This window comes from Haliotis rubra, unplaced genomic scaffold (genome assembly GCF_003918875.1).
Source record: "Haliotis rubra isolate DU_JTF1 unplaced genomic scaffold, ASM391887v1 Scf15, whole genome shotgun sequence".
NCBI classification, from domain to species: domain Eukaryota; kingdom Metazoa; phylum Mollusca; class Gastropoda; order Lepetellida; family Haliotidae; genus Haliotis; species Haliotis rubra.
Window position 1 is genome coordinate 3,210,653 of NW_025765447.1, and position 20,392 is coordinate 3,231,044.

Sequence of the window (20,392 nt, forward strand, 5' to 3'; positions counted from 1 at the left end):
CTCTCATATCCCTATATCAGTGCTGTAATCTTGAACTTGATGTCACACCCCATTTCATCACCACATGGTGTTTGCAACTCAGTGAGTGAGTGAGGATGGTTTTACACAGCTTTTAGCAGTATTCCAGCAATATCATGAAGGGGGACACCCGAAATGGGCTTCACACATTATTGCAATGCAGGGAATCAACCTGGGTCTTCACAGTGCCGAGTGGACAAGGATACTATACAACCCCTGCGACTTGGTGGGTTCACATTTCTATTGGTAAAGTGGTTCCTCAGGAACCAAAAGCCAGGACCCACCCATTACAGCTTTGTCAAGCCTACTACAGAATCAAACATCACCCCAACCAAACCTGGGATCCCACCCACTCACTCACCCCTAGTGGTTAAAGTGTTCTCTCATCAGGTAGAAGAAACCGGCTCGATTCCCCACGTGGGTACAATATGTGAAGCCCATTTCTGGTGTCCCTGCCCTTGAAATTGCTGGAATATTGCTAAAAGCCGCGTAAAACCATACTCACAACACTATTGATGAGAAAACGAGCTGATGCCAGCATCAACACCTGGGGGAGTTCGGAGCCATGATACTAGTAATTGGTCAATGCTTCATTCTTATAGACTTGTTGTTTGAAACATGTATTTAATTCTTAAAAAATGTAGATCAAACATAACCTAGCAAAAACAAAATATTTACACAGACACAGATTTTAGGGGACACAGGTGACCATGTTTATGTTTCTAAGTTTGCTGGCACCACGCCCATGCTCGTAGATTCACCGAAGTGGTAAACATGTAAGACTTGCAGCACAAGGCTTTTCTCCCAGATCAAGCTCACATACAGTGAGGGCGGTGGGGTAGCCTAGTGGTTAAAGCGTTCGCTCGTCACCCCGAAGGCCCGGGTTCGATTCCCCACATGGGTACGATGTATGAAGCCCATTTCTTGTGTCCCCCGCCGTGATATTGCTGGAATATTGCTAAAAGCAGCGTAAAACTAAATTCACTCACTCATTCATATAAAGTGATATTACTGGATTACCGTTTAACTCAATTCCTTCACTCGCGGTTATATTCGCAACCAAATGTGTTCATCTCAGTGTTTGAGGGAGACTGCAAGCTGTGACCTCAACATGGTTGTCATGGCCACCAGATACAAGATTATTTTTGTTTTCGTATCTTGTTTAACATTACACTCACCAATATGCCACGTGCTTGCTGACTGTAAATACTCGAGTCTGGATAATGGAGTGATAGATAACGAGTGAAGAGCGCGGCAGTATAGACCTGCCTGCAACGACGTCACCAGGCCTGAACACAAGGTTCAATCTGTACTGCGGCGGCGACGTAGCCTTGTGGTTAATGTAAAGTACTGGTATACGCTTGTCAAGATACAGACCCGGGTTCGATTCCCCACATGGGTACACAGTATGATGCCCATTTCTGATGTCCCCCGTCGTGATATTGCTGGAATATTGCAATAAGCGGTGTAAAACTAAACTCACTCACTCAATTCTGTACATTCTTATGACCAGCGTATGCCGCTTGGAATAATTCTAACCCAGAATCCAACAGTGTTGGTTGCTCAATGGAAGTATGAGGTAATGATTGGCTTCAAACTAATTAATGCAATAATAAAAACAAACAAACGTGTCCCAATAGACATTCCACATATTCAGTACATATGAAATGGCATCTTATATGTCTGAAATAGGTCAAATAAGAATATGTTGCTTTGTCGGTCTTGATATACTTGAATATGAATTTTTTAGCCAGCTAAGGGACCGTTCATAATTTATGGCCGGTGCCTCTGTGTGTGTATGTGTCTGTGTGTGTGTGTGTGTGTGAGATGATTTTTTTATGGAGAAGCATGTACAATGTGAATGCCCCCCCCCCCCTAAAATTTATGTACAAAGTAAGTGACCCCCCTGCATGTCATGTACAAATCAATTAACCCCCACCCCTTCCAATATTTTTTTTAAGCACAATTTTTTGCTGACATCCCCTAGAAACATGTGTACAAAATTGATGACCCCCACCTCCCCAGAACAAAATGGGTGACCCCCTTAAAATCATCATCACCCCCCAGCCATAAATTATGAACGGTCCCTAACCTATCATATTTAGATGTAACATTAAAACATATAGGAGCTATTGAATGACAAAGAGCAACTCAGATTCTATATGATGAGGACAAGCGAGATCCAAGCTGATTGAATCAAGTAGAAACATTCTTTTTAACTGTATTCTTAACATCATATCTGCGTGCAGGTGCTTTACCAGACAACAATCAGACAACTTCAGAAATTAGAGTGACCTCCCCTGAATTACACCTGAGTGACGTCACCAGGTAAATGTCCTATTTTCGAAGGACGGGAGATACAAACAAACTATAACGACAATTTGACATGTAAACATCTCATCTGTGCCACAGTCACCTGTATCATAAGGACACACCACCAACCGATCTGAAGAACAGGTGAGAACCTTTGATGTCGCCGACATCGTTGCCGGTAGAAATATTTGGAAGACAATACACGAATCAAGGTGTGTCGTATGCACAGATGAATGTGTCACTGTCAGTGACAGAGGATATGGAGTATTGAGCGGGTCGGCGTGTCATGTTGTAGGACTGTTTATTCGGATACCCTGTGTAAATATTCATGTTATCTCATGTTAAGTCAGTGCATGCTTCTGTTGTACCACTTACGTCTAACGTAAACACACAGAGATTACACCATAGCAGAAAGCCACAACGCAATACAAATCTACACCCTGGTATGCACCGTCCCACTATCAACGAACAAGGTCAAATCCAGGTTTATGAAAATACCAGGTACACTGTACTTAAATCATAAACTATTATTTGTAATCGATTATATATATTAAGAAAATATATCTATACTACCCATCGAAAGTTTAGACTCACTTAAAGCACTCACTATATGTTATGTATATATATGTGGTTACATCGAAGATGAATTTCTCCACCAACTTGGTGGAGCTATTTGAAAACCTTATGCAGATGAATTGCACAAGGATCATGCATCAAATTGCTGAAAGGCATGTGCAAATGTCATGCATGTGAACAGCTGCGTTTTGGTGTAAAGTTTTGTTAAGAATTCGCCAATTTTCACAGATTTTTATCATTTACTGAACTCATGACAATAATCTTTTCAATGTTACGAACTTGTTTACAATACATCAGTTCATGACTAAACAGTACCTTTAGACAGTATGGAATAGTTTGCAAAACCTAGTTTAGAACAGTTGACTGAAGTAAACTTTGGAGTCTAAACTTTTGATGGGTAGTATATGTAGAGATCGCATGGTAGATTTAATTGTTTCGCCAGAAGACACGTGTAGCCTCAACAGTCTGTATGAGAGGGGCGGTGGGGTAGCCTAGTGGGTAAAGCGTTGGTTCGTCACGCCGAAGACCCGGGTTCGAATCCCCACATGGGTACAATGTGTGAAGCCCATTTCTGGTGTCCCCCGCCGTGATGTTCCTGGAATATTGCTAAAAGCGGCGTAAAACCAAACTCGCTCGCTGTATGACACTATTCTATACGTTGATTAGGGGCAAATGTGAATAAATGAGTCTATTGTATCTTAGATTAAGGACCAATTTATGACAGGTGGTATAAGGAACTCAATTGTCTATAGTAAATCTAGGGCCAATGTATGATATCACAATAAACACAGTCTATATGATATTAGATTTAGGGCCAATGTATGATATCACAATAAACACAGTCTATATGATATTAGATTTAGGGCCAATGTATGATATCACTATAAACACAGTCTATATGATATTAGATTTAGGGCCAATGTATGATATCACAATAAACACAGTCTATGTGATTAGATTTAGGCCAATGTATGATATCACTAAACACAGTCTATATTATTAGATTTAGGCTAATGGCCATATAAGAGTCTATATGATATTAGATTTAGGGCCAATGTATGATATCAAACAAATACAGTCTATTTATGATATGTATGATTTCACAAAACATATAAGAGTCTATATGATATTATGATTTACAGGTTAAAATAAGGACCAATGTATGATATCACAATGTAAACACAGTCTATATGATATTAGATTTAGGGCCAATGTATGATATCACAACAAAACACTAAATTATGTCTAGGACCAATGATGATTAGAAATAAATGAGTCTATGATTTAGGGCCAATGTATGATATCACAATAAACACAGTCTATATGATATTAGATTTAGGGCCAATGTATGATATCACAATAAACACAGTCTATGTGATATTAGATTTAGGGCCAATGTATGATATCACCAATGTATGATATATCACAATGTATAAACAGCAAATACAGTCTAAATTATGTTAAAATAAGGACCAATGTATATCACAAGATATTAGTTTAATTTAGGGCCAATGTATGATATCACAATAAACACAGTCTATATGATATTAGATTTAGGGCCAATGTATGATATCACAATAAACACAGTCTATGTGATATTAGATTTAGGGCCAATGTATGATATCACAATAAACACAGTCTATATTATGTTAAATAAGGACCAGTGTATGATTTCACAATGCATACTGGAGTCTAAAATATATCAACTTAGGGACGAATTTATGATTTCACAATAAACAAGGCAGTCTATATATTCTATATAATGGAGCACCAGCATGTGATTACATGATGAATATTGGAGTCAGTGTAAGGTACACTTTGAAAGGGGAGTTATATTAGACCCCAAAAATGAGACGGTTTGTCTAAGAAAATAATTGTTCAGACAATTGTCAGACAAATTGATATCATAGATGAGAAGGCTGGGACACGATACTTCAATAAATGCCGACTAGTTTATAGTGGAATCCCGTTAATCCGGACACGTCACCTAACTCCGGATGTCCTTGGATGATGATTAGAAGGCCAAATTTAACGGACTAGTTTGGAAAACATTGTTATTTTAATATTTGTTAAAACTACCTATTTTATAATGAAGTAATAAACAAATAAACGCCAAAAAACATTATATTTCTATTTCCGTGACTACTTTATACTGAGAGATTTTCTCCGTTAAGACCCTGCTTATCTGAAAGCCCCACAGTGCGATCTTATTTAGGAGGCATTTATATGAACAAAAAAACTCACCACTTTAGTCGCTAATTTGGATTTATTTCAACACGATTTTTCCTAGAACGGTGCAATCGGGATTGACGAGGTTTACTATTTTTGTCGTAACGGTGTTTTTATCATCGTAACTGTAGTACAATTAGAAAACTGAATGTCTTTGGCTTGTTGTGTTATTTAAACACTGTACATATGTAGTCACGTGATCTCAGACAAACAACGGATGTTATTGCAGGATGTGAGCAGTGAAACCTGGTTCACTCGAGCACGTGGAGTGAGTGAGTTCAGTTTTACGCCGCTCTTAGCAATATTCCAGCAATATCGCGGCGGGTCACACCAGAAATAGGTTTCACACATTGTATCCATGTGGGGAATCTCGAGCACGTGGTAATACGGGCTGGAACCAGTTCCCGACAAACTATACTGGCAGAAAGAGGTAAAAAAGGGGGGGTGAGGCTCGGTGACCAAGTCGATGACGCACCCAGAGCTTCCAAGCGCACGCATAATTGCAAATTCCTTTCTCAGAAACGTCAATGTAAACGATGTATTCGGACCGTTTTTATTTTCCACATGAGCACATTTATCAGTTTTGTCGTGAGCAAGGCATGAGTAAAGAAAGCGTGAGTCTCAAGCCAAGTGCGCGAAAGTTCGCAGGTATGCCATTCAAGTGAGTGAGTGAGTATGGTTTTACGCCTCTTTAAGCAATATTCCAGCAATATCACGGCGGAGACACCAGAAATGGGCTTCACACATAGTGCCCATGTAGGGAATCGAACCCGGGTCTTCGGCGTACCGAGCGAACGCCTTAACCACTAGGCTACCCCACCACCCCTATGCCTATCAATGTACCAGGAGGGTCTGAATGGTTGGCATTATATCAATCACTGAATTGTCAGGTCCTGACCTTTTCACAAGCCGCCTTCATACAGCATAGACCCGTGAAGGTCCGGGTTGGAATATTGATCTTCAGCAACCCATGCTTGTCGTAAGAGGCGACTAACGGGATCGGGTGGTCAGGCTCGCTGACTTGGTTGACACATGTCATCTCGGTTCCCAACCGCGCAGATCGATGCTCATGCTGTTGATCACTGGATTGTCTGGTCCAGACTCGATTATTTACAGAATGCCGCCATACAGCTGGAATATTGCTGAGTGCGGCGTAAAACTAAACTCATTCACTCACTGACTCATACAGCATAAATACTGAACTGGGTTGACTGTGTGGTTGTACCGGTCAGTCGTTGTTCATACATTCAACCACTTGTTTGTCTGGCCCAGAACTAATCACAGACGCATCTGCAGTATGATTTGGAGTACAGACACCAGGATTCAAACAGCGTCCTCGTTGTTCAAATTGAGTGTCAGTCAAATTAATTATATAGGACATTATTTGAAATTGAAATGTAATATGTGACATTTACTGTTATCACGTTATGGAAACAGAATTTAATCTTACCGAAATGTATCTAACAATACACGTCACAGAGTTTCGACCAAGGTTTATATATGTAAAGGTATTCGACAAAACACTTGGCAGTTGAGCTGAGATAGTGAATCAGTCGCTGCGCGGTACCCGTGAATGCGAGATACAAATCACACATGTCATTAGTCCCATATGATTGTGGTAATATCTAGTGGATTATTAACACGGAAGACCATGTCATTTCCAACCTCGCATAGCTTACCTGTACACGCAATATCATAGGTGCACGCCAAGCCTTTGTGGATTTCCTCTGCGTGCGTGCGTGTGTGTGGTTTTTTTTGCGTGCACCATATCCAAGCTCGTGGGTTTCATTGAACGTGTGAGACTTGCATCACTTCGGGCATCAAGCTGACGTCGTGCTATAACTGGAACACTGTTCAAAGCAGACTTAAACCCAACTCACTCACTCATTCCCACTCATTCCCCCCTCATTCACTCACTCACTCGATCCGTCTTCAGTAACCCATGCTTGTCGTAAGAGGCGACTAACGGGATCGGGTGGTCGGGCTCGCTGGCTTGGATGACGCATGTCATCGGTTCCCAATTGCGCAGATCGATGCTCATGCTGTTGATCACTGGATTGTCCGGTCCAGACTCGATTATTTACAGACCGCCGCCATACAGCTGGGATATTGCTGAGTGCGGCGTAAACAACAAACAAACACTCACTCACCCATTCTAAAATCAAATCTTCGTTTCCATGACCACAGTGTTGCAGTCGTGAGTATGGGCGACGTTAACGGTAACGAACCAGCCACCATCAACCACACCGAGGTGCACGTGGACGTCCGCAGCTCGGGAGCTGCCTACTCTACCAATGGCGACGTGGTCACCCAGCAAGGGGGTGTCCCCATCATTGCCCAGAACCCTGACCCAGACAGGAAACCTAAAGACTTCGTCATGACCAACTGTTTTGTGGTGTTCGCATGTAACTTCATATTTGGTTTCATTGGATACCATTACGGAGGTGAGTATGTATAAACTTTAAAGGTACTGTTGACCGCCTCCGTGGTGTAGTGGTTAGAGCGTCCGCCCGGAGAGCGGAATGTCGCGGGTTCGATCCCCGACAGCGTCATACCAAAAGACGTTAACATATGGTACTTGTTGGTCCCTGCCTGGCGCTCGGCATTAATGGGTACAACAAGGACTGGTCGCCTCGGAGTCAGTATAATGTGTCTGAGTGGGGTATTCATGCTTCACTGTGGTATGGTATGTCAGTGGGCTAGCACTATAAAACCAGCTTCAGTCTGGGCTAGTACAAGCAGCCGCACATACACATACACGCGCATGCACGTCGTCATATGAGCGAAATATTCTCAAGCACGACGTAAAACCCAATTTCACCTCACCTCACCTTAAAGGTACTGTTACGTAATGACCGATCGGAATCGAACATAAGTGAGTGAAAGGGGCTTTACGCCGCTTTTAACAATATTCCAGCTTCGCCCATTTTGAGTTAGAGATCCTCCAGTTAAAATCTGTAGGAATTGACGTAGTTAATACTTAAATATGCGGAAGTTTTGAAGGCATATACAACATGTAATGTTTTCATACTTATTTACATATAAAGGTGGGTTGTGCTTGATTTACGTTCACGTATATATTTAGAGGCGGCCCAGGAGCTTATCTCAAAGTTTTAATACTGTTGAAATAATGCAATATATTAAGGTGAAAGGACCTCACGGATATTGTTTCAGCATATTTCATAAGTATTTCTTCCATATCTAAATTTCAACATATGTATTACTGTAAACGTAACTATGTATTGTAAATTGTTTTCTCAATGTTTTTTTTATAAGTAAGTGTTCTTTTACCTGCAAACCTGCACTACGAATGCATGACACGGCCATTTTGAATTTTGACATTTTTGGAATTTCGTGCAAACAACTATCTCGATGAATTACATATTCCATTTGTTTATTCGATGAAATATTTGCCTTTTTCTAGAAACACTGTTGTATGCACTTACAGAAGTCCGAACATTAGGTTAAATATGAACTGACAGAACAACTTGACTAACACAGGCACCCATGACAATATCACGTATTCAGAAAAAAATAATTATATGGTGTCACACGTCATTGATTTTGTACATGACATGCAGGGGGGTCGGGGGTCACTTACTTTGTATGCATAAACTTTAGGGTAGGTGGGGACATTTGCACTGTACATGCATTGTACTACAGAGAGAAAATTTAGTGACCAGTACAAGTTACATCATGTCAGCTTAATGTGTGAGGAAAGAGTGAGTGAGTGAGTGAGTTTAGTTTTACGCCGCTTTTAGCAATATTCCAGCAATATCACGATGGGGGGACACCAGAAATGGGCTTCACAGATTGTATGCTTGTGGAGAATCGAACCCGGGTCTTCGGCGTGACGAGCGAACGCTTTAACCACTAGGCTACCTCACCGTCCCTCAAGCAACTCGATATACAACACAATTTAATTTAAGACTATTTTTAAAGTGTTCCAAATTTTACACAATTAGTAAAAGAAAATATTAAATTATCTTATTTTCCTTTACGTTTTTTTCCCGCGCTCTCTCTTGTTGGTTAGATGGAGATGGGAAGCCTAAATAAACAAATACGAGCGGCCTTACACTGTTTGTGGAAAGATGTTGAAACGTTCATAATATGTTTACATTATCGCTGTCTTCCATGCGCGAGCTGTCCGCGCGAGACAGACACGCCTACACCTGTCAGCTGCACGTGGATCCCCGGGAATCACGAGACAGTGCTCGACCCGCCATCAACCTGCGTGAATTATTCAGACATCAGAAGAAACTCGGTTAGGAAATGAGACTTAACAGGAATAGCTCTGGCGAGATCAAATCGTTCCTTGATGGGCACGAACCAGTTAAATATTTTATCACTCTCTTTATTTGAAGTATTATAAAATGCTTTCCGTTCAGATTGTTATACCTGAGGTGTTGTAGTCAGCTGTAAACGAAGCACAGTTTTGTGGAAGTAAATTATAGACGATAATCAGGGTCCGGGTTTGAATTATGGGTTAAGGGTGACACAACTGGTAATTAAAACCAAACCCATTGTGCTACTAAATTCGAAAAAAAGAATTAAAAGCAACACTGATAAATTCTTTAAGGGAATGCTCGGTTTCATCTTTTTTGAAAATGGATAGATTGTTTGTGAATTGGCACCTCGGGTTCAGTGATCGTTAACATTCAGTTAAAAAATATCAAAGTGTTAGGGACCGTTCATAATTTATGGCGGGGGTGGGTTGGGGTGACATGATCATTTAAAGGGGATCACCCATTTTGTTCTGGGGAGGTGTGTGTGTGTGTGTGGGGGTACTCAATGTACAAATGAACTAGGGAGGGTAATCAATTTTGTACATAACAATATTTAAAATAAATGCGCAAAAATGGGGGGGGTAATTGATTCTGTACATGACATGCAGGGGGGTCACTTACTTTGTACATAAAATTTAGAGGGGGGTCAGTCACATTGCACATGATTCTCCATAAAAATCATCATCAAAACACACACACACACACACACACGCCATAAATTATGAACGGTCCCCTAGTCCTGGTGTTTATACGTTTTGTATTAGTATACCCTGTCACTAAACTAGCACTTGGTCTCTGAATATATATCATTCTGACCGAAATGAAATAATTCCTTTTAAATTGAAAAGGGACCCAAGCGAGATGAGAGATTCAACACCTGAGGACATCTAGACTAGCTTCATTTAAGTCCAGTTTAGCGCTCCAGAAAGGACTGGGCGGAAGGGATAATAATATGGTTCAGGGACTGTGAGACATACTAACCCTGTCACCTGTAACATTTGTTTCAAATTTATATATAGTCAGCCTGCTTCAAAGTAGGAAGGGCGTATGCATAAAATTCCTTCCTTCCATTTTGCCACCTCCGCATGCAGAGGAAGTACATGAGATCTGCCATGTTCCGTTATTTCTGATACATCTGATTTCCATCTTCCGTTGGCATTTGTCGGGGCTATTTTAGTCCATGGAACATTGTTTTTTATTGAAACCCATTGTTTCTTTTTTATCTTAAAGTTAGAAAAGCTTAGGGTTCCGTCTCAATGCTCAGTGGACGGACGACGCAAACACTATCTGATTAAATCAGAACTTACTTCCCTGAACCGTTAAGCTTTGTTTTGCAGTAGCGAGTACGGGGATCTGATTTTAATGAGATCGGTAGAAACACGACCCTGCTCAGCTATATTGCCCAACAAGCTGATCCATATATATCCCATCTGGATCGCGATCACGACGGGGGCATGCACTCTTCTATTATAGTGTAAAGCACTGTTCTATTATAGTGTAAAGCACTGTTCTATTATAGTGTGAAACGCTGTTCTGTTATGGTGTATACCGTTGCTGGGTTATTGTCAAACATGGATCGTTGTTGTGGAAGGGACAGAAGGTGACCTTCGGGGCAAAACATTTGCTGGTCACGCCAAAGGCTAGGATCGATTGTCTACATAGGTACATTTTGTGAAGCACATCCCTGGGGCTCGCTGTTGTCATGTGGCCAGTCATGCTTTCACCCTTCCCATAATTTCTTTTTGAAAGTACCAGTACGCCAGCGAACCATACCAACGCACATGTTCGTGCCGGAACAAACTTCTGATACGCTGCGTACCTGCGCGGGGCGTTGGGGTAGATTAGTGGTTAAAGCGTTTGCTCGTCATGCCGAAGACCCGGGTTAGCAATAGTAATATTAGAATAGAATTAATAGAATATTAGCAATATCACAGCGGGGGACACCAGAAATTGGCTTCACACATTGTACCCACCCGGGTCTTCAGCACTTTAACCATTAGGCTACTAACCGCCTCTGGTCCCGAGGAACCTGTGTTGATCTTATGAGGCCACAAATTAAAGAGTTGACTTGGATGACGTGTCATCGTATCGCAATTTTGTGGATCTGTGTTGATGCTGTCGAGTCGCCTAGTGGTTAAAGCGTTCCCTTGTCACGCCGAAGACCCGGGTTCGATTCCCCACATCGGTGCAATCTGTGAAGCCCATTTCTGGTATCCCCCGCCGTGATATTGCTGGAATATTGCTAAAAGCGGCGTAAAACTAGACTCACTCACTCACTCATGCTGTCGATCACTGGAATCACTATTATTTATACAACCGTGACGTAGCTTTAAGAATGTGTCCGCAGCGTTAAATAACAAACAAAAACACAAACAAAACAATGTTCAACATGAAGATGGTTCCAAATGGATCCATGCCTTTACAGGCGGGTAATTTGTCTGTTAATCAGTTTCATTAAACTCGAATCTTAGTGCTTGCTTTGTTTAGCGGCAGCGAAAACTGTGATCTGATTTTAATGAGATTGTGTGTCAATCAAACAAATTGTCAATCGATTTCATGATGAAATCGACCACAGACCTTCCGTTTAAGATAAACAATCTGTAAACCACGCAAATTGGGCCTTGTTTCTCCAAGGTTGAACGCATAGTGGCGGGATAGCTTGCCGCCGGTGAGGAGAAACTAAGCAGAGAATATCGTGATTTGTGGTATGTTGCCTTGTGTGTGAGTTGGGTTTTAGCCGTTTTGAGCAATTTTCCAGCAATACCGCGGCTGACAGCAGAAATGGGCTTTGTACGTGGTAACCATGTGGAGAATTGAACTCTGGCCTCCGGCCTTACGATCGAACGCTTTAACCACTGGGCCACCTCTACCTTCCGGCTTTGGGGGGATGTCAGGATTTTATACGTTTTTGAAGAAAATCATCTCATGAAAGACATTACCAACTTACAGACCGGTTGCCGTGAAGTCCGTGAATTGAGAGACACAGCTGAGAAAAACTGCGAAGCTAGGAAAAAAACAACCTGAGAATCCACCTGATTTTAAGTACCAACATTAAAAGGGCATGCTTCTAAGGAAATACAATTTTAAGACGATAAGAACAGCACTCAGCACTGACACTCATTTTCAACAGCTGAGAAATGGGCAGTCTGAAAAGATGGATAGTCTTGAGATGAGTAGTCTGAAATTAATGCTGAGAACGGTTAGGTCTGGTTGTCTTCGAGATGTCATGTCTGAAATTAATGCTGAGAACGGTTAGGTCTTGTCGTCCTTGAGATGAATAGTCTGAAATTAATGCTGAGAACGGCTAGGTCTGGTTATCCTTGAGATGAATAGTCTGAAATAAATGCTGAGAACGATTAGGTCTGGTTGTGTTTGAGATGAATAGTCTGAAATTAATGCTGAGAACGGTAAGGTCTGGTTGTCTTCGACATGTCATGTCTGAAATTAATGCTGAGAACGATTAGGTCTGGTTGTGTTCGAGATGTCATGTCTGAAATTATGCGGAGAATGGTAATGGCCGTCTGGCGTGGTATACCAGTCACTAGTTAGTACATTGCTAACACTGGGGCCAGGTTCGGGACACGATAGTCCAACTGGACACATGAGCCAGTTTGACCGCTTGGTTAGCATCCAACTGATCTGAAGTTGACCTGATTGGATGTGTCTAGTTGTCAGTTGAGCTTTGATAAACTGTGACGCGAATTCCAGCCTGGTATGAGACCTCAAAGGACTGTTTGCATCGAGGTCAGTCTCCACAAACGACAGTGACAGTATACCCGTGAAGATCAGAGATAGAATTGGTCTTCAGCAACCCATGCTTGTCGTAAGATGCTACTAACGGGATCGGGTGGTCAGGTTCGCAGACTTGGTTGACACATGTCATCGTATCCCTAGATCGGTGCTCATGCTGTTGATGACTGGATCGTATGGTCCAGACCCGCCGCCATATACCTGGAATATTCCTGAGTGCGGTGTTAAACAACAAACAAACAATGGCGACAATTGCAGAGTTTGGTTTGAAATTTCACCCCAAGTTTCCCCACGATATACTCCACTTCATGGGTACAGGGGTTTCCAGTAAACAGATTGCAGCGGTCGAGACCGTTCTCAGGGACCAGATTTAAAACTCCAGTCAAGCATGGATAACAAGACAAACATCACGTGATGTGTATTATTGTTAAAAACAAATATGTGAACAAGTTTTATTGTGGAGTTCTTTTTATTTCAGGCGAAGTTTTACATTTACCACCATAAATACACACAATGCAGCCAAACAATATATGCAGCCAGATTTACATTAGAAACTGTCGCTAACTTTATTTCAACTGCCATTATCAGCAAAAGCGTTGAATCTTAAAATCGAATGTAATTAAATGTCAGCATGCATGCTTGCTCGACTATTTTCGTACATTTGGGTCTTTCAATCACAAACCCACAGAGAGGACGATTAAGGTTTACCGTTGAAATTGCACAATAAACCCAATGGTTTCAAGCACCAAACTACCGCAAATTTAATTTTAGCATGTTTGGAAGGTTTTATTAACTGGAAATAACATTTTTACTGTCTTTATTGTTTAGATTCACCAAAAAATACGTTGATGGACTTAACCTGAAATCAATTATAAACAGCTTAAACAACGATAAAAAAACCTTGACGATTTGGTAAGTTAAATAGATAATTTAAATAGTTTTTATAATGGTTCTGTTATGATGACGTAATAACGTTGAAGGTCCGGCTCAGAATTCCTCTTGTCGTAAAATGTTCCAACCGGGATCGCTTGGTCCAGCCTGCTTGGGACGGTGGGGTAACATAGTGGTTAAACCGTTCGGTCGTCACGACGAAGACCCGGGTTTCGATTCCTCACATGGGTGCAATGTGTGAAGCCCATTTCTGGTGCCTCCCCACCGTGATATTGCTGGAATATTGCTACTGAAAAGCGGCGTAAAACTAAACTCAAAGAATGGAGTTCAGTTAAGACAGGAAACAGGCCCGTGGGCGTGTCACAGTGACGTTGATTGACAGCCACGTTATAGACATGCGTGAGCGATGTCACTATCACCCTGTCGCGTCTCCGTGGTCGATATTGCCGGTCAGTCAAACATGTAATGCACTGTATCGATCTCCAGACAAGGTGTGGGTTAATCGATGATGAAGCAACCATGTTGCCAAATCCAGACAAATTAGGAAGGTAATTTGCTGGAATAATGGCCTGGCTATTTTCACTCTACCTGTTCTGCAGGTGTAAACACGTGGCGAGCGTGTGTGTGAGGCGTTATGGGGATTTATACCCGACCTTTTGGTTAACTCGTGGAAGGAGAAAAGGAATATTTTTGAGTATTGTATTTATTGATTTAGATTTTAAGATTCGTTGTTTTAAGGAAGAAATTGAAAACTCATTCCAAGTGGTGCTTAATCCCTAAAGGAGGGGCCCGTGAAGATTCGGGGTTGGAATTGGTATTCTGCTACCCATGCCTGTCGTAAGAGTCGGCTCACGGGAAGGGGTGATCAGGCTCGCTGACTTCGTTGACACATGATATCGTATCCCAATTGCGAGGATTTATGCTCATGATGTCGATCACTGGATTGTCTGCTCCAGACTCGATTATTTAAAGACCGTCGCCATATACCTGGAATATTGCTGTGTACGGCGTTAAATAACAAACAAAGAAATCATTTGCCGAACGATCAACAGTAACGAAAATCGAGTTCACTTGTTCAAAATGTTAACATAGATTATCGTAACGTTAAGATCGCTTTGGGCAAGTCGGTCCGTGGCCATCTAACCCACTGAGCCGCCTGCCTCTGAGGGTATGGGTTCGAATCCCGGATGGGACTCGACCGAACAAAAGTACTAGAATCTGTACCTGACTGAGAAAGTGTAATCCCAAATACGACATATGTTAAATCCTTTCACTCTTTCAGTCACTGTTTCAGTCATTTTACTGTTTCAGTCAAGTCCAACTGGGCCTGGAAGCTGGGACAAGAACACGAGGCGAGGAAGAAGGCCAAGATTGCTCTCATCTTCGCCATCCTCGGCATCGTTGCAGGGATCATCACCTACTGCCTGGCATTCGGCCTGTACTTCACTATAGGCAAGAAGCCCATAGACGTCACACACAGAGGGACCCCGCCGTAACTTACGTCAATGTCTATGTATATCATATACCAGTGAGGACAGCATTCTTTGCTTTGGACATGATTAATGCCCAAACGATTAAGGCAGCTAAATCAGCAGAGAATGCTGTTCGCTGTCTGTTCTTTAGATATATTACTGAACTTACTGAACTATTCTCAGAGAGTTGTTACATGGAATATAAAACCTGGTATAGCTACTTTGTATTGCCAAACCCTACGTTCAAGAAACTCCCTCTCTCATTCATGGTACTGTATCTTCTATGGACATATATACACCTCGGGTAGGAAGGAACTGAATCATACAGTCTTCCAAACACGCCATTCTCTCATTCCGATGTCATACCAAGACCAAAACATTTCTGAAATACCATTGATAAGTTTCTATTCCAGTACGATCACAGCCAGACTCAGTAAAATCAGATCTCATTTTGTAGAGATTGGCTCACAGTATAGTTAAAGCATAATCACATGACATTTCTCAGATTGTGGTTCAGGGGGTAGGATCTGATTTTTTTTTATAAATTTGACGAGAGATCCCACTAATGTCCAATTCAAGTAAACTGAAACTGAAAGAGCGAACTCCAATAAATCGATACATCGTTTATAAGGTTACAGCGCCATCGACGATTGGTCTCATATCGACATATTTTCGGTATACCTCGACTTACACTTTCTCTGTACATAGACTGGGTAAATGTCACCCCCAGTAAATGGCCAGTGCCACAGTATGTATTTGGGTACTACTTACAGGTGTCGACAAATGTGTTTATTGTTTTATTGGCATTCCAGAAGTTGGTGAGTCAATAATGAAGAATTCGACTTTATGGATAACAACTTCTGTTTATTGCACAAACCGACGTTTAGGTGTAAAATGTAGCTTGATAAAGTAGTCTGTCTCACAGTCCCTGAACCACATTATTTTCCCTACTGTCAAGCCCTCTCTGCAGTGCTAAAGCCCTAAATAAAGCAAGTCTAGATTTCTTCAGGAATCTCTGGTCTCCCTGGGGCTCCTTTTCAATTTAAATGGGCTTGTTTGTTACTATCAGAATTATATATATTCAGAGACTATGCATTAGTCTACACGATAATGGTATAAGAATTCACACCTGTACCACACCTGTGCTATTCACTGCTTGCTGACTTTGTACGAAACAAAAAGTGAAATAGAAAAAAAGAAGTTGTTATCAATGAAGTCGTACGCTTCATTAAATGTTATGTTTTAATTTAGTGATGAATAAGGTTAACATCATCTTTAATTACGGACGTATAAAATGATCAGTTGTTTGCATAATAAAATTAATTTTATTTATTTTTCTCATTTTTCTCAAAATCAGTGGTAATTTTGTCATTATTTTGAGATCAATAGGCTATGGATTTCAAAATAATGACAAAATTACCACTGATTTACTTTACAGAACTGAGGCTCCACACTCTAATCCGACGTTAATCTCTTTATTGATTGCGTTTGACTTTGTTATGCACATCTAGACAGGGGTAATCTAGATATAATGTCTGTTGAGTTCAGAGATCTCTTCGTGTTTATGTTTTGGGGCTTTGAATCTAATGAGTTGTTTGCATTTTAAGTTTTCATGTTTGTGCATTATTAACGTTAACTGTGGTTATGTGCATATAGTGGATTTACTACTGTTTTATTTGTTGCTTTATAATGCATATCTCACTTGCAACAATCGTTCACGTTTAAAGTATTTCTGTGCCAATAATCAAAAGTGCACTGATTTTCTTGAGGGGGAAAACATCTCTGCTGTCAGGGTAAAGATCGTAGGTCTATTTCTTGCTGATATTCTGTACATCGAATTGTGAAATATGCTTCTGGAGCTGATTAAGTTGTTTGCAGACAAGATTTGTTGCTAGTATAAACACTCTAATGAAGATGTCGCACCAGATACAAATACCATAACCGTGCAACTGAAACGCACGCAGGTCACATGTATTGTACAATCGTGTCCACTCGTGTCATTCCGGGACAGACCGAATACAGGCGGATTACGGGATGTGTGAATCTCAGTCCAGTCCCTTTCCGTTATATACGCTGTTCGTCTTGTCCCGGAATGGTCACGAATATGGTGTGCATCTCGGAAATACAGTGGGTCGTCGATGGGTGCTGCTTAGCAATCCTGATATTCTCGCGTTATTCCGGGACAAGACGAATAACGAATTTACGGAAATGAACGAGTGGTGAGGAGCAGTTTATGCGTCTTCCACTCGCTTACTATTTCCTTCAACGCCAATGTGCCCAACTCAGAACCAATAGACTTGCCATGTATATACAAATGATCTAAATAATCACTTGTTTTGATTGATGGCGGGAGTATGGCTTGGTTGTTATATTTTTATATTTCGTGTTAAATGACTAGACGTATTTGGTACGTCTAGATATGTCATGTTATGCCTAGTATTGTTTACCGGTGTTGTTTAGATTGTGTTGTTTCTCACCATTCCCAATATATACTATATAGTAGCTCAAGCGAGACCAGTCGTTTATTCCATGGCTTGATTTCGCGCTGTTTTCGGGTGTCAAATCAAACCATTCGTAAATATATACTCGTGTCATTCCGGCAAGCCTTCTTGTAGGTCACGGAAAGAGGCGAGTAGTTACGAATGAAATCAACTAAAGGGTTCACTTGTACCATTTATTAGCCAGTCTAAGTAAACTTAGGTTCAGTATTATTCGTTACACTTGCTAGGTCAAAACCTAGTAGAAGGTCGCGTCAGCTTATCTTTGAGCGACCTATGACCGTCCAATCAAACGCGAGACGGCCGAACGGATTTAACCAATCAGACAACGACTACTTGTTAGGGTTCGGCGGGACTTACAAAACGGTTTTTTGGATTTTCTCTTCCCTGGTCGCTGACACTGATCTATCAACAAACGAAACTCCACATAAAACACAGATATTTGACCTGCAGTATATACGCTTATAGGTTTCTAATGACATGGTTACTATTTGCTTATATTTTCGCAAGATGACATCCTTGAATATTGACAAAAACGCTATTCTCAGCGACTGTTTACTCATTTCGTGCATTACTCGGAAGCGATTGTGCGGAGAATAGCATTCGGAATCGTTCGAGGTTTTTAGGTAAAGGTTCAAACGGTATGTGCAAATGTTAACTTTCGCGATTTGGTAAGCTGTGTTCTGATTGGTCAGTCCAAAAGGTTAGCCGACGCGACCTTCTACTAGGTTTTGTTAGACTCAGTATAGCAGTGTCACGAATAATACTGAGCCTAAGTTTACTTAAACTGATTTATTAGCAGTCCTTTATGCAAGATACATTCCTCTGATTAGCCAAATCAGTCAAAGGTGACTTGGCCTGTTACTATTCTGTGTAATGTTGGTTTCGGTAACATTATCTTCAACCGAGGTAACCAGATAGTTTTCGAAAACAAGTTCGATATTCAGATAACGCCTGAACCCATCGACCCAGTTGAGCACAAGTCCGAAAGGATGTTTACACGTTCTTATTGTCAAACTTAAATATTGAGCAACTACGTGTATATTCATCTGTTCATCTAACCTAGGTGCGGTGGTGTAGCCTAGTGGTTAAAGCGTTCGCACGTCACGCCGGGTTCGTTTCTCATTTCTGGTGTCCCCCGCCGTGATATTGTTGGAATATTGCTAAAAGCGGCGTAAACCTAAATTCACTCACTCAAATAGCCTAGTTCAATGGACACTGACGTCGCGGTGGGGAAACAGAAACGTGTATTAAAACTTGTTATTTAAAAGCGGATTCGTTAATCTGATTTTACACTTGTGAACAGAAGCATTACCGGTAATGAAAATGAGACAAAATTCTTTACTGTGTTCAGATATTTTTTTACCTAATTATGTATTTTAAACCATCGGTCGGAATATTTGGATTTCATTCTTCAACGGTCAAGAGACATGGTTGGCCGAGCGGAGTACATAAAGAAGAAATCGCGATCGAAATATCGAATACTGTTTGCATGACATAATATACCCAGCAATAAGTACCTATATTGCTATTCTCGAAGGCATGATATACACTCAGTCATTGAGGGGTCATCGACGGGTCAGAGGTAATGCTTTCACGATCCATGCACTGTAGCCTAGCCTACTCGAGTTTAAGATAGGAAGGTAAAACAAATCAAAATATGTGTTTTTCGATATGCATGCCATTGTGATAGCTCTTGTAGATCCTGTACATCAGGGCCTAGATTTTCGAAGCTCTCTGAGCGCTAAGATAGTCGTAAGTTAATGTTAATAGCACTTACGACTATCTTAGCGCTAAGAGAGCTTCGAAAATCTAGGCCCTGGGTCCCGTTGTACAAAATGATCTTAGCGCTAAGGTGACCGCAACTCCCATACCTTAACATGGACTTAAGGTAACCTTAGCGCTAAGGTTGTTTTGTACAACGGCACCCAGGAGTGAGCGGTATCCGGGTATGCCGTTATAACGAAATTATAATATTTTCACCAAAATGATTAACTGCGCTACTCGCGTTCACGTCTTTGTTCAAGTTACAGAAGTCACATATACCTAGTGATAACGAACAGTCATGCAACCTCTGAAGCACCTCCGCACGTCACATTATAAATTGTTTTAATGAGGATTATTGTATTGGATGAGGATTAATGTATTGGATGAGGATTATTGTATTGTGGCCCACACCCACTTAGTCAGTGTCAGCTCAGTGTATGTGTTTCTCATAATGGGACATTGGCGTTATAAGGGGGTCATCATGTGTGGGAATGGCCACTTTCGGACTATTTTCTATATTCCGCTCATTCCGCCCATTTTATGTTGTTGACCCTATTGATTTCTGATATCCCCTCATTCAATCTGTTTGCAG

General features: G+C 41.2%; 1 protein-coding gene across 1 annotated transcript; it reads left to right on the forward strand.

Annotated features, from left to right (window-relative positions):
- Window positions 1-2,339: 2,339 nt before the first annotated feature.
- On the forward strand, window positions 2,340-17,307 carry LOC124270202. Its single transcript, XM_046705238.1, has 3 exons — window positions 2,340-2,475; window positions 7,324-7,580; window positions 15,375-17,307. The coding sequence occupies exons 2-3, from the start codon at window positions 7,340-7,342 to the stop codon at window positions 15,557-15,559; spliced, it is 426 nt and encodes a 141-aa protein (XP_046561194.1). The 5' UTR covers window positions 2,340-2,475; window positions 7,324-7,339; the 3' UTR covers window positions 15,560-17,307.
- Window positions 17,308-20,392: the final 3,085 nt, after the last annotated feature.

Coding starts and splice junctions, on each gene's coding strand:
- LOC124270202 (XM_046705238.1), top strand. CDS start 7,340: ATGGGCGACGTTAACGGTAACGAACCAGCCACCATCAACCACACCGAG. Junction 7,581..15,374: donor CATTGGATACCATTACGGAG/GTGAGTATGTAT, acceptor TTACTGTTTCAG/TCAAGTCCAACTGGGCCTGG.